Source organism: Podarcis gaigeae (assembly GCF_964106915.1).
Source record: "Podarcis gaigeae genome assembly, chromosome: 5".
Lineage (NCBI taxonomy): Eukaryota > Metazoa > Chordata > Lepidosauria > Squamata > Lacertidae > Podarcis > Podarcis gaigeae.
In genome coordinates this window covers 15,659,026-15,681,422 of record NC_139681.1, presented here as the reverse complement: position 1 = coordinate 15,681,422, position 22,397 = coordinate 15,659,026, and the positions used below count along the sequence as shown (strand labels likewise).

The following is a 22,397-nucleotide window of genomic DNA, read 5'->3' as shown; positions in this document are numbered from 1 at the left end:
TAGAATTAATTCATATAGTAAAAAGACAGAATAATTTAACTTCACACTTTCCCCTTTGCTCTATGTCTCTCAAGTGCACAATAAAACAGTCTTGTGAAATAAAGTATAAATGGTGGGAATGGAATGGACGTTCCATGCTCTTTTATTTTCTAATTATAATATCTACTTATGTGCATCATTGATACAGGTTTTTCTCTCTTTTAGCATAGTTACAGATCACGTGGCTATATTTTAAGGCTATATAAATGAGTAGTTGTCACTGAATTCATTGCATTAAGTGCTTCTGGATTGGCTTTTGAGTTTGAGCAAAGACTGGGCCTGGCATTGGAATAGGTCTTGGATATTATTCAGTGTTTAGGAATGTTGGAGGACTGGTTTGTTCTTATTCTTTGTACTTGCATCCCGTAAAGGAGCATAGATGAATAGTTAGGGCACTAAAGGAATAATTCTTCTGCAAAATCTGAATTATGCTTTCTTACTTCATAGGGATGTGGAGATTTAATTAATATTTTGTAGAATCTGATCTTCAGATAATGAAATGAAAGAGCAAAATACGCATTAGGATGACTGAAGCTTGCATTGGAACACACATGTGCATTTTTTTCTGTACTGTGTTCATTATATTCTAATAAGAAACATGGTATATAATGGAGGTCCGGGAAGCAAAGGCAGTCTCCAAATGCTTTTCATTTGGTCCTCAACAATAGTGCCCATCTGAAAAGCTAATGGACACACCATTTTGTTCTACCAACACTTTTATCCTGTATCAACAGAAAGTAAGACACTGGCAAAAGGCTTTTTAACATACGCACACCCATGTGAACAGCAAGAGACTCTATAGTAGAACTCTCCTCTAAGTGTGTAGTTCAGGTGCTCACTCCCATTTGTAAGTTAAGACACGAGACAGTAGTGGTAAACAGCTGTAGGTTGTCTGTAGCCTGTCCTCTCTGCTGCGGTATAACCCTATGCAAGCTGATATCCCAAGTGTTCTGACTGTTTATCCTGCTTGAATTAGGAATTCCCTAACAGGGAGGAAATTTTCTCTCCTCTCTCCACCTCCATCGTTTAGTTCCGCAAACAGATTATTTTCTTTATGGGTTTTTCGCTTTTATTTGCTGATTTTTTGCACATCTGGAAGAATGTGCTTCCTGAATTAAAAACACCTAGGTAACAAGCGACACTGGGAAATAAAAAAAATAAACCTTTGAAAGAATCTTAATCTTCATCATAATGAACTGAATTTTCTGTCTGCCATCTCTTCCATGTTCAACAGTGATTTAGGAACCATATCTATAATACTGAATAGAAAACTGTCATTTGTAATTATTTATCCAGGATAGATCTAGGTAAATAACTGGCTACTTTGAGATTTCTCTGAGCATGTGTGTAGCAAGAGATACTATAGCCCAGCCATAGGCAAACTCCGGCCTTCCAGATGTTTTGGAACTACAATTCCCATCATCCCTAGCTAATAGGACCAGTGGTCAGGGATGATAGGAGTTGTAGTCTCAGAACATCTGGAGGGCCGGAGTTTGCCTATGCCTGCTATGGTCTCATCGTAAAAAGCTATGTGTAATGTCTTAAAATATGCAAATTTTCTGTTCTAGGAGTATCTATAAACCTGACCGTGATAATGCTTCTTAGCTGCAATGGTTAGTTTCTGGTTGGGATTTTGTTTTGCCTTGTTTTGACTCTGGTCCCGAGTTTCTGGTAGGAGGTGAGGCAATGCTAATCTTGGCAGAAGAGAACAAAACCAAGTGAGTAATTAAGTGATGCAAGCCTTTGATTATTTTTCTCTCTCCTCTCTCTCTCTCTCTCTCTCTCTCTCTCTCTCTCTGGCACAGCTAGGCATTCCATTTGCAAGAGAAGGAACACTAGAAGAAACTGCTCAAGTTCTACGCAGGACGTTAAAAGAACTTCAGGAAGACCTTTTTCTGCTCGGATTAAAGAACATTATTCTTGAATCTCTCCTTTGCTCAGCTTCTAAAGAGCCAGTTTGCCTGAATCAGTATTCCAGCAAGAAACTACTGACAAGAAGCAGTGAGGGGGTTGGTTTTTCTTTACTGGATTTTTTCTCCGTTGGATTTGGCTCATCAATCTGAGAAGATTTCAAAAGAAAGGGAAGTTGTTGTTTTTGCTTGTTTTGTATCCATTTTGAACACTTGCAATTTTATTATTTGCAAAGTGTTACCTGAATTGTTACTATTTTTATACTAAAGGATGGCACATAATCACAACGCTCCTTGAAAAACTATGACTTCTTTTAGTTTGCCTTCCATCTTTTCAGCTGTTATGACAGGTGTTCCTCTACATGGACTGTAGTTTTATATAGCAAAATTAGCAGCATTTGAAGAAAATTATGGTTTACTATACCTTGATGCAATACAAATGAGAAATCTGGAGACAGAATTTAGTTTTGGTGTTATGCAAGCTACTTCTGATTTTGAATCAAGGAAAGGACTTTGCGTACATAACATGCAGGTATAAAACCTTCCATATGATAAAGACTGAAGTGTGAAAGATGTCTTGGAAGAGGAATTATTTTTCGGTGGGACGGGGCACTGTGCAAGGAATGTTCACTCCACGTAATACAACATCTATAGCACCTAGTAAAGGTCTCAGCAATGAGCCTGGACAGAACAGCTGTTTCTTGAATAGTGCATTACAGGTAAGAAATCTAAAAGAGTGTGTGCCTATCTTTTATACATAGTTTTTCTCTTAATTTTTTTGTGCTATTGATTATGGTGCTTCTGTGAGAACATCTAAACAGCAAAGCAACAACGTAAAAACTATCAAACCCTTCTATGAATTTATTTCCTCTTAATTCAGGTACCGGTCACTGGTACAATTATTGTTTCTTGTCTTGGATTGGTATAAATTCGTTCAATTATTTATAAGGTTAAAAAGTATTTCAGAGTGGTAACAAATGTTACTTCGAAATCACATAAAATTGCAAGGCTGTTAGCAGCGGTTTGGATTTGACACTTGGTTGAGGTGAGACTCTATTGCACAATCTTTATGTAGGCTTTTCAAATTGGCTCCCATGTGAAAGTTGTGCTTGGGAATAAATGGCCTGGGCACACCCTATTCTTGTAAATGTAGTATGTTTTCACTGCTTTTAATTCTGAATTTTGAAATTGTTGTAACCCACTGTAGGGCCTGCTGGGGTAGGGTGCATAATATATAAATTGTGTAATAATAATAATAATAATAATAATAATAATTTTTAAGCAAGCATTAGTTGGAATGTAATAATGTCAGGAAATGCCCCATTACCTTGTGACAATTATTTATAATAGTCCTATGGATTAATTACACAGTATGTTTAGAATAAGTTTAAGTGGCACCTATTATTCTAATTTTATGAAAAGATTTGCTAAAGCATTTGATCTAATTGCTCAGGACTATGAAACTTTGGTAATAAAGCCAGGATGTACATCTGATTTTGTTTACACCAGAGATGGTTGGTACTAGTACAGGGTGACCAATAGAATTAATAAGTTTTATGAGAGCAAGACATATTCTTTTTGATCAGAGACAGAAATACGCAGAAATATTTTTGTGCAGGTGTGATTATTGTTATTGGCTGCTTTAGTTCTATGGATAGTGGCATATCACTTTTGATTTTCCTTACTAAGAGAGGCATGGAAAACTATTGAGCAAGTAGTTCCAGGCAGTGTTATGGATACACATGATGGTTCACTAAATGAATAGCAAAACCGCAGGGTTTTGGAGTATATCTGTGTCTAGCTCTGTCTTAAATGGAGTTGCTCTGAAGCTGGACATGTACAGTGGTGCCTCGCAAGACGAAATTAATTCGTTCCGCGAGTCTCTTCGCCTTGCGGTTTTTTTGTCTTGCGAAGCATGGCTATTAGTGGATTAGCGCTATTAGCGGCTTAGCGGCTATTAGCGGCATAGCGGCTTAGAAAGGGGGGGGAAAAGGGAAAAAACTCGCAAGAACTCGCAAGACTTTTTCGTCTTGCGAAGCAAGCCCATAGGGAAATTCGTCTTGCGAAGCACCTCAAAAACGGAAAACTCCCTCATCTAGCGAGTTTTTCGTCTTGCGAGGCATTCGTCTTGCGGGGCACCAGTGTATCTGCTTATTTTTATTGAGGCAGCTCATTTTTATTTTTTGCATGGTTGCCACTTTGAAACTGAAGAAACTTTATTCAGTAGTGGACCTGAAATGGTTTCACCTGGAAAATATGATCAACCCTATTTAAAACTAGGTCCGTGACATGGGCATAGCCAGGATTTATGTTGGGGGTGGGGGGAGAACTGATCTATCTGCGACAGAAATGGTCAGTTAAGCATTTTTATTTATTTACTTGATGGGGGGACAAGTGCCCCCCAGCTCACTGGCTATGCCCATAGTCCTTGATCAATAGACCAGAGGAAAAGCTAGAAGAGGAAGTGTTGCTTTACTGTCTCATATTAAGAGGCACTATTGTACTTCTGTTGCTTTATCTGCAAACATCCAGGACATCAAGCTACATTTTTAAATAGTTATATTTAGGACTCCTATCTTTTAAATATGAAAATTACTTCTAACAGTAAGTTGGCAGTGAACAGGAGATAAACTACAACTTTAGTAGTTAGAACTTATACCAGACCTAGAATTTGGTCATATCCAAAATATAGAACCATTATTATGTTATAAACTGCGGAGAGAACTTTAATCTTCTGCTTAGTCAGTGAAATGATAAAAGCCCTTAATTCAGGGGTCAGTAAACTTTTTCAGCAGGGGGCCGGTCCACTGTCCCTCACACCTTGTGGGGGGCTGGACGATATTTTTTTGGGGGGGGGGGAATGAACAAATTCCTATGTCCCACGAACAACCCAGAAATGCATTTTAAATAAAAGGACACATTCTACTCATGTAAAAACACGCTGATTCCCGGAGTGTCTGCGGGTCGGATTTAGAAGGCGATTGGGCTGGATCCAGCCCCCGGGCCTTAGTTTGCCTACCTATGCCTTTATTGGTTTGATGCTATGAAGGGCTGTAGCTCAATGTTAGAGCATAACTGCCTTGCGTGAAGAAGGTCCCATTTTTTAAACCTTATCTATCTCTATCCCAATGTTTGAGTTAGTACCACAGAATTGCAGAGGTGGAAGGGGCCATGTGGGTCATCTAGTCCAACCCCTGCAATGCAGGAATCTTTTGCCCAACATGGGCGTCTTTACTAGTCCTATCTAGAGATGCCAATCAGAGACCGTGGAGATCCATTGCCAAGCAGTGTAGACAATACTGAGCTAAATGGACCAGTATATGGACTTGGTATAATGAAACATTCTTGTGCATGTTCATAAAATTAATTTATTAAAGTTATTATTTTAAGAGCCATATTTTATTTTTTTAGGATTATCCCTTACTGCAGATAATGCTAGCCTATATAAAATACAATATGACCACCCTAATTTGAACTGCACCCCAAATCCAATATTATGGGATGCTTTAATATAAAAAAGAATTTATTGAGCCATTAAACATTTGACTATCTTGGTAAAGAAACTCAGATCCAGACAATAACTAAAGCTTTTTAATTAAAAGAAGATGATGAAGAAGACATTGTCCAGGCTTTAATACCTTGCATTGTTATTAAACTTTCACACAATCAAATTAGCATTTAAATATATTAAAAATAAGATCATTTTGATAGTGAACTTTCTAGCAATTTTGAAACAAAATGGGGCCACTTTGGGACTCCCAGCAAGCGGAAGTGTAAGTTTCTACACTAAAAGAAAAATAAAGAAAGAAACCTGAGCTTCCATGACCTATGGAATGTTGTGAGCATGAATATAAGAATATTCTACATAATCCATATAATTGTTTGGAGAAAAGCTTCTGGGATTAACTTCTGCCTTTGCTGCTACTTTGTTCTGGGTTGGAGGTGGAGAAAGAACATGCTGCTGGCAATTACATCTCTAAAATCCTGGATTTTTAATTATTTTCTATAGGCAACTCTCATTTCCGTTTGGGGAGAGAAAGAAGCGGTAAAGGAAAAAAGTCAGGCAGACTAAGACTATGAGTCTAGCAATTAAGTTTGTGGTTTAGGACAGTTGAGCCATGGAAGCTGAAGGTATCAGTTAAAAACAGAGAGTGAAGGAAGAAAGGGAAAGTTGACATACTTGAGCATTGGCGCTGTGGGGAGTATAAACCGGAGTTAAACACACACACAGACACACACAAATAAATATATACCCACACTGATAGCTGATATACAGGCAACTCCCCATCTGTGCATGACCATGCATAGATGTAGTGCTGGGAACTCAGAAGTGGTTCGTGGGAAGACCCTCCCCAGAGCCTGAAGAGGACATCTTTTTCAGGCTTGGGAGAGCATCTCCACACAAGCCAGAGGCGCAGTGGGGCTTTGTTGAGGCTGTTCAGCCTCCCTACCTAACACCTGACATGGACTTTTCCCGCATGTCAGCTGAAGAGCCTTAACAAAGGCTCACTTTGTGTCCAGCTCACGAGAAGGCGCGCCCCAAAGCTCAAAGAGGGCATCCTCTTTTCTCCAGGGGTGGACTCCTTGTGAGCCACAAGGACTCAACAGAGTGCTGCCCACTTACATACATTTCACTTATGCAGTCAGGGCCTGGAACGTAACCCTGTGTAAATGGGGAGTCACCTTTGTAGCACTGGGTGGAAGAAGAAGGTTTTAAGAGGGTGATGGGGGCGGGGGGAAGGTGCCAACTTCAAAAAGCTCTACAAGCTTCCTGTTGCATGCTGGCTGGAACCATGAAGAGGAACACTCCTAATAGTGTCTGGATATATAGTATAGTGTTTTGCTGCAGCTCCATTGCTGGCAAAACTAGTAGCCAGTGGTAGATCCATACTCTCTGAATTGGTCTAATTGCTTTTCCCACATCATGCATAATTTTATACAACTCTGTTGTATCAAGGGACGCGGGTGGCGCTGTAGGGCCGCGGGTGGCGCTGTGGGTAAAAGCCTCAGTGCCTAGGGCTTGCCGATCAAAAGGTGGCGGTTCGAATCCCCGCGGCGGGTGCGCTCCCGCTGCTCGGTCCCAGCGCCTGCCAACCTAGCAGTTTGAAAGCACCCCCGGGTGCAAGTAGATAAATAGGGACCGCTTACTTGTGGGAAGGTAAACGGCGTTTCCGTGTACTGCGCTGGCTCGCCAGATGCAGCTTTGTCACGCTGGCCACGTGACCCAGAAGTGTCTCCGGACAGCGCTGGCCCCCGGCCTCTTGAGTGAGATGGGCGCACCAACCCCAGAGTGTGTCAAGACTGGCCCGTACGGGCAGGGGTACCTTTACCTTTACCTGTTGTATCACACCTTAGTTGTCCTTATTAAAAAGAAACTAAAAGGCACCGATTCCTTCTCCCTTACAAACTGGGAAACTATGGTTACCAGGTTTGGAAGAAACCAGGATTTTACAGCAAATTCCAGCCGTGGTTTATGATCCTAGCTTGTTATGAATTTCATAACCATAGTTTCCTCGTTCTCATGAAATGGGAAACTATGGTTAATTAAAAACTCTGTGACTTACTGTGGCCTGCTTAAAAGAGATTAGAAAAGGCTTGAGGACAGAACAAGTGGGCAAAAGGCTCATATAAATAAAGTGGCTGAATAATGTGAGGTATGTGTTTGAAATATATTAGGACTATTCATATCACCTAGTTTATTCTGATAAAGCATACCTCTTTCAGTCCTGGATCTTACCCCCTTTTATTCTTTTAATTTTTATTCTCTGGGATAAATTGATTGGTAGAGCATGAGGCTCTCAATCTCAGGATCGTGGGTTTGAGCCCCATGTTGGGCAAAACTCCTGCATTGCATGGGGTTAGACTAGATTGACCCACATGGTCCCTTCCAACTCTACAATTCTATGGTTCTATGATACTAACTCAAACATTGGGATAGAAATAGATAAGGTTAAAAAAATGCTAATCTCCAGATTAGATTTATCCCAAAGGTACTTAGATGCTGCTGATGAATTTATTATCTAATTTTAGCCAGAGATTCTTATCTAAGACATTCTGAAATGGATAAATTAAAAATCACATTCTTCTTCTTTGCTTTACAGGTTCTCTGGCATCTGGATATATTTCGACGTAGTTTTCGACAACTTACAACGCACAAGTGTATGGGAGATTCCTGTATATTTTGTGCTCTCAAAGTGAGTAATTTGTCAGTTCAGTTCAGTTCAGATGAAAAAGTAAGTGTATATTAGCTGCATCTTCATTCATTGAAGATTCTTATCCTTCCCTTCCTCCAGTCAGGAGCTCAGAGAAGCTCATGACTGATAGATAAACAATCATACAAAATGAGATTTAAACAACAAAAGTCCTAATAATGTTGTAGCAGTATTTCAAGGTATGTGCCTCGCTTTACTCTCAAGCTATACTTTGGTCACACTGAAGTGAAGCCATGAGATAGAACTTTGTGAAGTGCTTCAATTTATGGACTGTAACTCTGGTTTCTCCAGCAAGAAATTCCTCACTGTGATTTTTCCATGAGATTTTTCCATTCATCTGAATATAAATTCACATTCTGCAAGAGTTAATTTGTGTCTTACTGCTCATATGCTTTCGTCTACAATGAGTGTCGTCATTCAGAACCTGTCATACCTGCTCATATCAAAATAAGACGTGCTCCTATTGTAGCTTTCATAATCTGAGCTGCAATCTTAAACCTCTGCCTTGGGAAAACAACCGTGAGTGGTAGTGATGCATGGATCAAGGCTCCTACTTGCTTTCAGGCCAGCTGTCTTAGTGACTGTAGGATGCAGAAGTGCTGCCTTGACACTAGAACAATTTTCTGATCTATTATTCATTTTGATGTCTGCTGTGCACAGTCCTTGCTTTCTTTATTCATCTAATGTATGACTTTGGTTTGGAGTTTGTTTATCTCTGCTCAGGGAAGGGGGGGGGGATTGGTCTGTGGTACTAAGCATGCCACAAAGAGTTTGTTTGCCTTCCAGGGATTGTAGTGCCAGGATGTAGGACAGAGGGTGTTTTGTTGCTGGTGGAGAAGAATGCAGCATTGATTTGTACATTCTGCTAGAGCTTCTGTATTAGAAGTTTTTCATATGTAACAAAAGCAGGAAGAATTAACTTTCTGGGCAGAACGGGTGTTTTCTAAGGTGAAAGCTAAGACACACAGTGTTTGGACTGACATTAGGGACAAGAAATGTACTGTTCTAATTTTAGTAGGTAAGTCCATATTGAGCAAGCAAAATAAATTATGTACATCTGTACAGATCTACTTACATTGCTAAAGCTGTGTTCTGGTTTCTGAGACTCCTGGCGCCACTGCCAACTTGTTCTTTCAAAATGTCCTCTTGTTAGGCTAGACCAGTGTTCCGCAACCTTGGGCCTCCAGCTGTTTTTGGACTACAACTCCCATCATCCCTCGCTAGCAAGACCAGTGGTCAAGGATGATGGGAATTGTAGTCCAAAAACAGCTGGAGGCCCAAGGTTGGGGAACACTGGGCTAGACACTCCCTCTGTTCCAGGATTGGGGAACCTGTGGCCCTTCAGATGTTGTTAGACTCCCAACTCCCATCCAGAATGACGAGTGGCTAAAGATGGTTGGAGTTTTCATAGAATCATAGAGTTGGAAGGGACCACGGGTTCATCTAGTACAACCCCCGTGATGTGGGACTCTTTTGCCCCGTGTGGGGCTCAAACCCACAGCCCTGAGAAGTTGTAGCCCAGGAGCATCTGGAGAGCCACAAGTTTCCTGTTCTGTGTGTAATCATACATTCTTTCACTAAGATACATACACGGAAACACACATGTCATTAAGGCAGACTTACACACATTCTTCTCATTTATGGAGCAAGATAAACACACAAATTATTTTAAAGAATGAGATACATAAATGGATGTATGACTGGATTAGTAGGCATTCTCTCCTTCAGTCAAAGGGTGTATTGTTACAGGCCACCCAAATCTGTGTCAAGCGGTGCACATGATTCCAAGGGTCTTGGCGCTTAGCCAGGGTTTGTGTTTCCTTTGCAAAATTAGGCACAACAGAGGCTATAGTTCCAGTTACAGATAGGTAGCCGTGTTGGTCTGCCATAGTAAAAACAAAAAAAAAAATCCTTCCAGTAGCACCTTAAAGACCAACTAAGTTAGTTCTTGGTATGAGCTTTCGTGTGCATGCACACGAAAGCTCATACCAAGAACTAACTTAGTTGGTCTTTAAGAGGCTATAGTGTCTTTATGATATATGGTTTATTTACACGTATATGCAACCTGAAGCTTTCCTTGGAGGGGCTCACAGCAGCAGCAGCTCAAAGCGTGCCAGCTTACTCCATAGTTGCAGCATCAGGATCTTTTCTCTGCAACCTCTCTTGTTCTGCATGGCACATCCCAGCTTAACTGTTCCTCTCTGCTTCCTGGTTACATCCTTTCCCTGAACTAAGCCCTCTTTGTCTACAGAGGGAGGGAAGACTCCGTTCATTTGCACTCTTAACACCTATTTCTTTTGAGGCTTAACTCCTAATGGTTAATCCCGCAGACTATTTTTGCTTTACTTCATTAACACTTGTTGATTTGACTAGTATTACAATGTCCTAGGAAGTATTACAACCCAGGAAGTGTGCCTAGAATATACACTATGCTTCCTTAGGTTTTAACCCCTAGATAGTATGACTCAGTTTTTAACACAAGCTTAATTAAACACCTCAAGTCACCTCCTCACTTAATTGGCTTTTGATACTTAGCTTAATTGCACACTTAAATGCATGAGTCTAGCTATCACTTCACACTGGGAGACTACCGTATTTTTCCATGTGCAAGACAACCTTTATTTCTGAAATTGGGGGGTCGTCTTATACACGGGTTAATAAGTTAAGTAATTGAGGGCTGGAGCTGCTTTCAAAAAGAAGCTCAACAACTGTTTTTGCAGTTTCCCTAAGAAAGCTCAACAACTTCCTTAATTTTTAAATTTCTTAATTTTGGCCTCCCAAAATAGGGGTCATCTTATACACGGGGTCAGGTTATACCTGGAAAAATATGGTAGCTTTTACCACCCCAAACCTTAATTAAATCATGGCACTAGGCTGCCTTGCACCCCTAAATTCTTAACATTATTAAGGCTTAACATTTTTTCCCCTCTGTCTCTCATTCACATCCCAGTTGCTATCATCTGCAGCAGTGTTAGTAGAAACATTTGTCTTGAGAAAAGGCAAGGAAAATGATTGTTGTGTATCATTACCTTTCTTATTTTTTATCATTAGCCATTAGTTATTAAGTAGTCTACTGTCACTCTGGGGCAATGTTGCTGGGTCCAAGAAAAAATTATTTCCTCCTATTTTGGTAGCAGATTTTTGTTGACAGCAGTTTAAATAATTGTTAATTTTTGATTAAATTTGCACAAAGGTAAAAACAATATTTCTTCACCAAGAAGTATATTTTCCTTGCTTTTTAGGTCATACACAGGTGTCATTTTAGGAAAGTAGGTGTGTGAAAGAAGGGTGAATACCTCTTTTAAGATGATACTCTATGCTTTCCTTTAGTCTCTTGCCAAGCCTCCTTTTTCCTAATCTACACTTTAAGTATTTATTATTTATTATATTTCTTGTTGGAAAATGCCCTGGGGTGCCCCTGGAGACCCCGAACTCACTGTTCTTCCTAAAGGAGCCCAGAGGTCATCTAGTGTGCAAATTCCCTGCCCTTCTAGAAGCTAGGCTTGCTCCATATTAGTAAACAGGCAGCCCTAAAGGTTAATAGGGAAATTTCATTGGACTGCAAATACAATGATCGTAGTATTGCTTTATTGTAGAATTTGATTTTTTAAATGAATGTTGAAAAGTGCCTTTTTAAGTTCCTTCCTCACCCATGAAAATTCTTTATTAAAAAAAAACTGACTAAAGGTGGCATGACTCATGATTTGTATTCAGAAAAACTCCCATTACACATAAAAATGGAAATTAAAGGTCCTAACGGATTGTGCTTAATTTTGAAAATAGAATTAGGATTAGGAAAATGGAATCAGAAAATAACTCTTAGGATGTCTAATTCTAATAATGCTTACTGGTGGTTTTATTTCCGTTTGAAAAAAAATTAAAGATCGCTGGATGAAAGTTAATATTTTATTCAAGGAGCTTGAACAAAACGTTGGAGCCTTCTCCCTCGTATTGAATATATATATATAAATCTACACGATATTGTATATATAAATCTACACAATATTGATTTGATGCGATCTGAGGAGAAGCCAGAGTATATTGTTTTGATAAGCACACGCTGGTAGATTTTCACCCTTCACCCCAAAACTAAAGTTTTTACTCTTGAAGGCATAAAGCCTACCTCATTGTTTTAAAATGATTTTTTATTAATTTTAAAGGAAAACATGAAAATGAGCCATTTCAATCAGTGCTAAACAATTTGCAAAACTTAAATCAGGAGCCAGGATTCTTATAAATAAACAATCTATTAATAAGCATCTTCCTTACAGATTCCAAGTTACCTTTTACTCCCAAATGAGAAGCTTCCCACTGAGCTTATTCCTTAGAATCCTGGCTTATGAAGCACCTTTCAGTTTCTTCCTGCCCTTTCCCTTGCCATTAAGAGCTTCCTGGTCCTTCTTGCAAAGGACTTCTAGCTGGGCCTTTTGTTCCAGTTTGCTCCCAGTCTCTCCTCATGGTAGCTTTCAGTCCCTGTGTCTCAAGTACTCCCTATTCTCTCAAATTCTTGACCTTTCTTGCACTCACGTGCCTGCTTCCTCTGCTCTTGACACCACACCATCTGGAGCGTTCAAAGCTAACCCGGGCCCCATGGCTCTTCTCCTGCTTGCTAGCTTTAAGCCCCGGAGGGGTGTTGCAAGGGCCTTCTCCCCAGGTGAACTGCAGGGGGGCACCCCAGCAGCTAGCTATTCTGATCCCTCCAGCGACCAGGGAGTAATGAGGCAGATACAGGAGCTCCTGAGCTCCCACCTGCCTACCCATCAAAACTTTCTCCATAACCACATTGGCTCATACTTTATGACTGAGATTTTAAGTTGAAATACTGATGGGGAATTTGAAATCTTACGGCAAAAATAGATCAAAGGAAGGTATGTGATAACATGATTTTTTTATTTATGCGTTTTATTGTGTTTGTTCCCTGTCCTTTCTCCAAAGAGCTCAAAATACTCCGTTGCATGTTTTGGAATAGGTAAACAAAACGTCGAAACTGATTTTTGCCAGCTAGGAAGATTTTGTGATGCTTAGGAGACAGTCCTCCACAAGATTTCATTAGTGTTATGGTTAGAAGCCCATTAGCATCATAGGAAGTTACAGTAATTGCTCATTTAGAAAGGTAGAAATTATTGCAAACCGGAAGAAGACAGTGTCCCTAAGGTCACTAACACTAAGAAGCTTTGAGTTAGTTGTAATGAAAAGTGGATTGGAATATTTCTAGCCATAGATGAAAGCAAATGGGGTTGCTTTTAGTAGTAAAACATTTTAAAAAGGAATATACCAGTTAAAATGGATAGAATAATTTCAACCATTTGAGACAAAAAAAGTATCAAAGTACCAGCAATCAGCAAACAAGTTGGTCTAAGACTGTAAGACATACATGGCTGGGGTGTAGTAGTTAAAGTGCCAAACTAGGATTGGAGAAGCTCAGTCTCAAATCACTCCACCATGAAGTTTGTTCAACTAGACACAATCTCTCAGCCTAACTTACCTTACAGGATTGTTTTTAGAATAAAAATGGATAGTACCAAAAATGGATGTATGAAATATTTTGTACATATTTATTCTTAATTCCAATTTTGCTAAAGCTATATTTGCAGATGTTTTCCCCATGACAATTTATTGATAATATGAATGTTTAGAATAGTTGCCGTTGGGTACTAACTAAGGACTGCAATTTGCATTTTCACATTGGGGCTTTTTAAGTGCCTTTCCTGTTGCATCCCCTTGCACACCTGAAAATTTTCTCCTGGTTGTTGGAACCCTTTGCAGCAGAATGGAGTCCAGTGCAAGGAGGGGCAGTCAAACTAAAATAGTCAAATCCCCTATATGTGTTTCAGATGCTGATGTCTTTTGTTATGCCAGTCAGATGCCTAACTATTACAAGCAAGTCAGGAACCTATAAACGACCACCTGTTTGCCGTATCTTAAGAACATTGAAGCCTGGTTGTTTATAGGGTTGTTAACAAAAATACATGCAAAATGTTTTGTGCAGTAACATCCGTGGCAGTAATCTCTGATGTATGGATGTGGGGATGGTATGCTGGTGCTGTCTAGTAAACACTCTAGGTGGTGTGGTGTCAAGAGCAGAGGAAGCAGGCACGTGAGTGTGAGAAAGGTCAAGAATTTAGCACGAGCATGTGAACCAAAAACAGGATAAAAGTAATACATGTAGCTAAGATGCCAAAAGCAGGAAAAGAGTTAAAGGGTGAGTCTGCAGTTAGTATCAAGGTTTTCATATATGACATGATAACATGACAGATACTGGTAACTGGATCCACTTTGTGTAAATGTACACTCACTTAAGATATGTGAGTTCATGTAAAAGTTGACCTATAACTTTCCTCCTATCCTAGGGTATCTTTAACCAGTTTCAATGCAGCAGTGAGAAAGTGTTGCCATCTGATGCACTTCGTAGTGCTCTTGCAAAGACTTTTCAAGATGAACAGCGTTTCCAGTTGGGCATCATGGATGATGCTGCCGAATGCTTTGTGAGTATGACTTCTGTGGAATAGCTGGAAATTCTTGCAGGAAAGAATGCCTTGCCTTGCTAAGCACAAACTAGCAGATAAAATCTCCATATTCTCAATTAATAATAAGTATTTTACAGCAGAGGTAATAGTGATGAACGCTGAGCTGCTTCTAGTGAGACACTTAGGTAGGCTATACAGTGTAATAGTGAAGATAACACTGTTGCAAAAGCAGGCGAATTTAACAACTATTTTAACCCATCTAAACAGCTGTATGTTTGTGAATAAGACTGTGAGAAAAGCCACAGTTTGGGGCTTAAATAACGATAGCATTAAATTCTACTAATAATATAGTTTAGCCTTCACTCTCTTGCTCTCTCGCTGCTTAAGTAGAAGCATAATTTTAAAATATCAGATCTTTGAAGCATCTCTTACATACCCGTATTTTTCGCTCTATAACACGCACCAGACCATAACACGCACGTAGTTTTTAGAGGAGGAAAACAAGAAAAAAAATATTCTAAACGAAATAGTGGATATATGATTTTTGTGGTTCATGCTGTGGCCACAGACATGCGATCTGACAGTGAGTTTGGAGTAGCCCAATGCAAAAATCCTGAGGATCCATGTGGATCCATGCTTTGTAACCATGGAGGAGGGAAGGAAGGGGAACCATGGATCCTCTGCTCACGACTGCAGCAGACCCCCCACCACCACCCGCAGGCATTCGCTCCATAACACGCACAGACATTTCCCCTTACTTTCTAGGAGGAAAAAAGTGAGTGTTATGGTGCAAAAAATACGGTAAATCCTTCAAACGTCCATTGTTCTAGAAACAATCATGTCAGCTGTTAAGAAAGTGATCTTTCTTGAATTCAGAGACACTGTTGTGATAGTACTGGCCAAGTCATTGTGTTAATTTTACCAGGAAGAGAAAATGTTATATCTGGCATAATTTAATGTCTCTGCTTGGTGCCTAGTGGGTTGCATCTGCTCCCTTATTTTGCTATTTTAGATGATTTTTGCCACTAACACCTGCCATATATTTACCATTTTCTTTTTAAAAAACCCCTATAACTAGTTAAAGTTTTGAGGTACAGTATTTATTCTGTTTGGAATGTCAGTGTTTTGCGTATCTCTGTTTTCTCGGGGTTTTGGTGCATAGTATCCAGACTTAATTGAACTGGGAAATCTTAGTTGATATGGCTCCTGTTTCCCTGTGATTTTGGCTAGGTTTGTGAAGCTGCCTTTCTATATCTGCTGATGAAAAGGGGGAAGTAATATTAATTGGCAGTCACTTGCATATTGCGTACCCATACTCACAATAGTAAAAGGATATGTCATAACTGGTTATATGAAACCCACTTGTAACGTTTTGTAGCTAAAACTGGAAAAGGATAGGAACTCAAGACTTGCCAAGCCAGCTTATAGATGCTAACAAATACAGTATACAGTTTGTGTCATCACAAAATGTGATATTTGCTAGCATTGCAAGCTGGTAGGCTGACATAAAGGTTGTGGATGGAGAATGCAAATAGGTTCCCAATTAAACCTTATAACAACTTCATTACTTCACTTTCTTTCCTTAAAAGGTATGTCAGTGCTGCTTAAGCCAATATTATATGTACTTGAGAAATCACTGAACAAAAGATAATAACGTTATACCAGGTCAGTAAGCAGATAGCTAGGCTCTGCCTGTCACCCTTTGTCAGCCCACTATTTAGATGCTGCTTTGTATTTCAGCCAAACCACTGACATTTGAATATTTGTCAAAATTAATAATGGCAAAACCTGAAGATTTGGTGTAACATCCAATATGGATGGAATACAGGGTAGCTTTCCGAGTTACATTAACTCATTCTTGACATTAGCTGTCAAGCTCCTAAATTCTTAAATAAATTTAGAATACTTAGAAGGTACATCCCACCTGACCCTAAAATGTCACCTTTATTTGTCTTTTTGAAATTGTTGAATAATTCTTATTTTTATTTCCTCTCTCCCTGGTTGCAGGAAAACCTCTTAATGCGGATTCACTTTCACATTGCAGATGAATCTAAAGAAGACATCTGTACTGCCCCACACTGCATTTCACATCAAAAGTTTGCAATGACCCTATTTGAGCAGGTATGGTACAACATAACCATCCCAAACCAATTCAATCCTGTGATATAGACATGTGGAAATATGCATGAGAAACTGTTTTCAGTTTTGACTACTGACGGTTTTTATTTCTCTGATTTAGTGTGTTTGTACCAGTTGTGGTGCCACCTCTGATCCATTGCCCTTTATCCAGATGGTACATTATATCTCAACCACTTCACTCTGGTGAGTCTCAGTTCTTTGCAATGGAAAAGAAAAGGAAAAAAAATCCCTTTGTCTTATCTACATAACATACCATATATGTTATGTATATTATTGATAATTGGCCCCCAATTCATGATATAATAATACTTTTCAGATATCTTTTATTTATATTATAAAAGGATTTGTATACCTCCTTTTGGCTCTCAAGAGGACGCCCCTCCCTGTGTTTTACAGCACTAAAATTATAAGAGGTGCTTGCTGGATCAGGTCCATCTTGTCCAGCACCCTGTTCTCACAGTGATTGACTTGCAAGGAAACTTGCAAGCAGGATTTAAGCACTCTCCCCTCTTGTGGTTTCCAGCAACTGGTATTCAGAAGCATTGCTGCCTCAAACTGTGCAGGCAGAGCAATAGCCATCATGGCCAATAGCCATAGATAGCTCTCTCCTCCCAGGAATTTGTCTAATCCTTTTAAAAAGCCATCTCAGTTGGTGGTCATCACTGCCTCCTGTGGGAGTTCCATAGTTTAACTGCGCATTGCGTGAAGAAGTGCTTTAGACAATTAGAATTAAAATTTTAAAATATGAAAACCAGAGGGAAAATGAGATAATTTTTACACTGCATGATGTGATTTGATTAAATATACAAATTAAACAACATGTGGACAAGAAATACCTACAACTTATATTGCAATATGGTGTAGACAAGTGGGCACTGCTCATTAGCTTGCTGCTATTATTCTGTATTTTCCAAGTTGATTCGTTGAACAATTCATTGAACTGGTCTACTGTAATCGCTTCATTATTATGTTCCGTAAAATAATATGTTTAGTATTTTACACTCCCCCCCCCCGTGGCCCTTTTTTTTGTCAGTCGTCTCATGTTTTATGATTTATGTGTGTGCAATTTTGTAACAGGAAAATAATAAATAAAATATAACAAACAGAGAGCATTAAATCAAGCTAACAAAACAAAGCTGCAAGCAGGTAGGAATTAAAATAAATCAAAGGCATGGCAAATTAAGAAGACCTGCCTAAAAATCATTATTGAGGAGACTTGTCTCTTGGGAGGGAGTTCCATAGCTGAGGGGCTGCAATAAAGAATCTGATCTTTTTTGCATTTTAATTGGCACAAATGTGGCTTTGAGTATTTTAGAAAAGGCAGCATAATATAGGAAAGAAAATGATTAAAACAATGTGTTATAAGTATTCACCCTTGAGGAACTTGTTACTGTATGTTTACATGACTAACAAGTTCCTTTCTGATCAAATTAGTAACTAATCCCTTCCCTTTCTCTGTCACTGTAGTCTTCCTCCCAATCGACATTAAATGTAAGCTCTTTGGGGGGAAAGGAACTGTCCTCCTTGCTTAACTTGTTTTCTAAAGCTGTGTGTATTCTGAAGCTTTTATCCAAATATTATATTGCAAGAAATGCACACAAAAAGTTGGGTATAAAATCTTAAGAGATTTCAATTAGTTTTCAACATTTGTAGGATGTGGAGCAGCAGAATAGTGTATCCAATACAGGGCAGTGAGCCGGCCGTTAAGTCCTTCATTGCTAAAAGCATCACTCAGATGCACATTAGATTCTGAATCATATGTTGCCCATGCACATGTTTCTGTTCAGCTTGTGAGTTTGATTTTTAAGCTGAGACTCTGTACTTCTACACCAGATCTTAGGATAAATACGCTTTATTAAAGTATTGATCACAGACCAAAGTCTAATGTTTTTAATTCTTGCTCTATACATTTCCCCCCTCAACTTAAAGCAATCAGGCAATTTGCATGCTGGAAAGACGGGAGAAACCCACTCCAGATATGTTTGGAGAGCTGCTACAAAATGCCAGCACCATGGGGGACTTGAGAAACTGTCCGGTGTGTATATGCTGTTTTCCTTTAATAGAAGCAGTAGACTGAATGGTATCTACTGAAATCTGTGTCTGCCTGTATCTAATTGTAGAATCCGCCATGTCTTAATTCATCAGCCTACTAGAAATAGTAGAAAATATTGCTGGTTTCATAATGGAAATTGTGTATGACTGTCATTTGTCAATATTGTCAATGTTCTAACTGGGTGAGGTTTTCTGACTCCCTCCTTGTTTCATATTGTTAATTTACTTAAACTCACAGTGGGTGCTTTCAGCCAAGGAAACCTGCACCACGTGCACTCGTATTTACTTTGTGAATCAGTTACATTTCAAGCCCTTTCTGTCTTAGAGCAATATATTTAGGGTGGAAAGAGGTCAGGATTTGAGAGGATACTAAACAACAGGAAGCCGCATTAATTCCAGTTTTAGTTAACCTGGGACTTTATTTGTTACTCTTTTTTTCAGAGCAACTGTGGGGAAAAGATCCGCATTCGTCGTGTACTGATGAACTCTCCCCAGATCATCACTATTGGGCTGGTTTGGGACTCTGATCACTCTGATCTGGCTGAGGATGTAATTCACAGCCTGGGCACCTGTCTTAAACTGGGAGATGTAAGTCCATTGCATTCTATAGCAATATGTCTCTTCTCCTTTTTTGTTTTTGTTTTGTTTATGCCAGTGCTGTTAAATTTTTGTTCCTTTTTACTATCAAACGGACTGCATGGGCTAGATTTAAGGTTGAGCTAAATAGTTAACTTCCTTTCTTTTCTTTTTAAAAGAAAAAATAATGATAACCTTTCAGTAGTTTTTAGATGCAATTTTCATACAAAAGACAATACAATTTTTGCTTTTTCTTCTTTTTTAAAAGCTTTTCTTCAGAGTAACTGATGACAGAGCAAAACAATGTGAACTGTATTTGGTTGGAATGATCTGTTACTATGGAAAACATTACTCTACCTTCTTCTTCCAAACAAAGATCCGCAAGTGGATGTACTTTGATGATGCTCATGTCAAAGAGGTAAGAAAATTAGATTTGTTTATTTGAAAGTTCAGTAAAGACGTTTGGGTGTTTGTGAGAATGTGGGTCTATTTTGTTTTTCCTAAAGATTTTTAGATCATTTTAGGATGGGTTTTCACATTTCAGCTCATACTTGCTTTACCTCATGCAACTTGTACAGCTTTCGTTTATTTCCAGGGATCTCGTGCTGGAAACGTGCAAAGTAAGCTGTGCTCATTGCTTCTAAAAGTGTCACTCACTAGGAAGGCACTTTATTTTTGAGAGCAGAGGCTGGTGTTCATGTAACGGCTGCTATATGGAGGGCATTTTAAATCACTTCATGCAGTGGCTTTCCATGTAGTGAATGGTTACAGATTATTATTCTAGGGAAACTACATATCATTTGAATAAAACAGAAATGGACTGCCTCCCTATAACAATATGTGTTCTGGTCCATATATCTAGAGAGCTGTGCAGGGCAAAGGCAGGTTCTTATAGAAAAGTGATCACTTAAAAAGGAAAAAGAATGATGAGTGTGAGGTGAGGGTATCAGAGAAACATGGAGGAGAGCAGAAAAAATAGGAGGCTTACTTAACCACACCTTCCTTTTGACTATACATGATGGATGCCCTTTCTGATATATGTTCCCCCCGCAGCATGTGTAATATTTGGTTGTGTGATACATGGGTGGTATTTCTTTCTAAGTTTGCATTGTCCATTGCTGAAATTGTTCCTGGCTGGCAGTGCTGCTTGTGTCTACATTTCAAATACCTGTGGACTTGTATACAGCACAGCCACCATTGCCTGATATCATGACACTTGGTGCATTGCTCAGAGTGCAACGTTTGGGTTCCTTGTTTGCCTTCCTGCATCAGGTTGGAACCCTTCAATTTATAAGCTTTATGTCTTATTCCCTTCTTCTCAGGTGTTTCTGTACAGCTGGCTTTTGCAAAGCTTGTAGCTGAATGAATCATAAATAGCTTATGTAGTTCACCCATCAGCTGCCTGTCCCAGCTGGTTCCCCATTCTTGTTCTTTCTGCAAAATGAAATACAACAGACTGTAGCAGATGTTGGCTAGTGCAAACATGCCATCATTTAAGCATGCTGTTTCCTAATTAGAAGTTCTTCCCTCTTGCTGCTCTGGATGAAGTACTTGCCATGAAATCCATCAGTTTGAGTATACAGTTCACTTTGATATTCTCTGTGGTTCTCATCTTCTGTTCCTACTTGTCAAAAGCCAAAAAGTAACAAAAGGAACCATCCTATTGCAATGTGAATATTCACAACCCCTAAAAGAGGAACTTTACCTCTTTAATTTATTTTTGGTTGTCTTTCTCTGCCGTAAATTACCTGTATTTTAAAAAAAAACCATCCCTGTGTAAGGATAAAATGCATTTTAAGGTGCTTACTTCAGTGCATGTCTATGAAGTACAGTTGGTGACCATTTTGCATGGGGGTTCCGTTCTTGGCCCCCATGTGCATCAGCGGAGTGTACATAAGCCTGCCCCACCCTGTTCTGTCACCCATTCTGCTCTCTTCTTGGTCCAAAAGGACCTGCACATCAATTGGACATGTGTGTAATAGTCACCACCTGTACGAAACAGAGTAGTGGTTATTGGAACACTCAGAATGCTACTTGTATTTTGCATGCTATACAGATCCTTTTCTGTATATTCCTTCTGATGGACATCAAGCCTTTGATCTTGAAAGTATGTGCAACTCAGATTTAAATAATTAAGAGGTTTTGTCAACAGTAAATACTCATTGGCATATCATTTTCATTTTTAAGGCTTTTCAACTCATTTTAGATTTCGGAACGTTACTCCATTGCTACATTAAATCTTTTGTATGTAAGTTCATAATGGTTAATCAACGTTTGATTCCTGCCTGCCTCTCTGCCAAGACCAATGTCTTTATCATATTATGGTGGCAAAGGAGGGAGGCTTAGCAATTCTGGCAAGGGACCAGGAGATTTAGAGTAGTAGGTCCACAAGCGCATCCAAAATCCTATTGGCTCATGCGAGCCACATGGAGGGTAAGGTAGGACTTTAAGCTGGTGAAACTGGAGGACTGGGCCTTTAAGCAGATCTATGTAGCTTTGAATTCATCATATAAAGAGCTACCCCACCCCTACCCTGAAATGGTCCATTTCAGAATTTCCCACTGGCTACTGCTGGTGAAAAGGCTACTGCCATGCTGTCCTTGTCCTCAGCTACCAGCTTTTTGTCTGCATGAAGAAATCTGCTCATGAGAATACAAATTATCACTAAAATCTTTAAATCACACAGCCTTTAAGAATATCCACTGAGGGCAATTCCAAAAACCTAAAAGTTCTTGCTCAGGTTTGTCTTAGGAGATGCGTCCAAAAAACCCAAACCCCTCTCCAGCGAGTATTACATTTGCACATAGAGGTTGCTGGGGAGAATAAGATTTCGTGACTTTCTCCAACTGTAAGCATTAACACTCATTCAAAAGAAAAAAAAAGAGAATTATTTTTAATGTAACCTAAGTTCAATGTGAATCTCTGTTGACTACTGATGTGTTAAATTTTATCGTAATTCCAACTAAATGCAGGTAACCTCTACTAAGATGTGTTTTGAACTT

At 39.3% G+C, this 22,397-nt stretch overlaps 1 protein-coding gene across 12 annotated transcripts in view; it reads left to right on the top strand.

Annotated features, from left to right (window-relative positions):
* USP54 (ubiquitin specific peptidase 54) overlaps positions 1-22,397 on the top strand; it is a 102,695-nt gene that overhangs the window by 47,035 nt on the left and 33,263 nt on the right. For 10 of the 12 annotated variants that reach the window (XR_014564029.1, XR_014564030.1, XM_083738229.1 and 7 more), the window contains 8 exons: positions 1,845-2,668; positions 8,051-8,143; positions 14,512-14,646; positions 16,636-16,749; positions 16,868-16,950; positions 18,697-18,802; positions 19,261-19,407; positions 19,664-19,813. Coding sequence is in view for 10 of the 12 variants with exons in the window: in XM_083738229.1 (XP_083594355.1) it covers positions 2,522-2,668; positions 8,051-8,143; positions 14,512-14,646; positions 16,636-16,749; positions 16,868-16,950; positions 18,697-18,802; positions 19,261-19,407; positions 19,664-19,813 (975 nt within the window). In the remaining 2 variants the exon portion in view is untranslated. The remainder of the gene's footprint in view (positions 1-1,844; positions 2,669-8,050; positions 8,144-14,511; positions 14,647-16,635; positions 16,750-16,867; positions 16,951-18,696; positions 18,803-19,260; positions 19,408-19,663; positions 19,814-22,397) is intronic. The other 2 variants (XM_083738230.1, XM_083738225.1) reach the window with 1 other exon arrangement.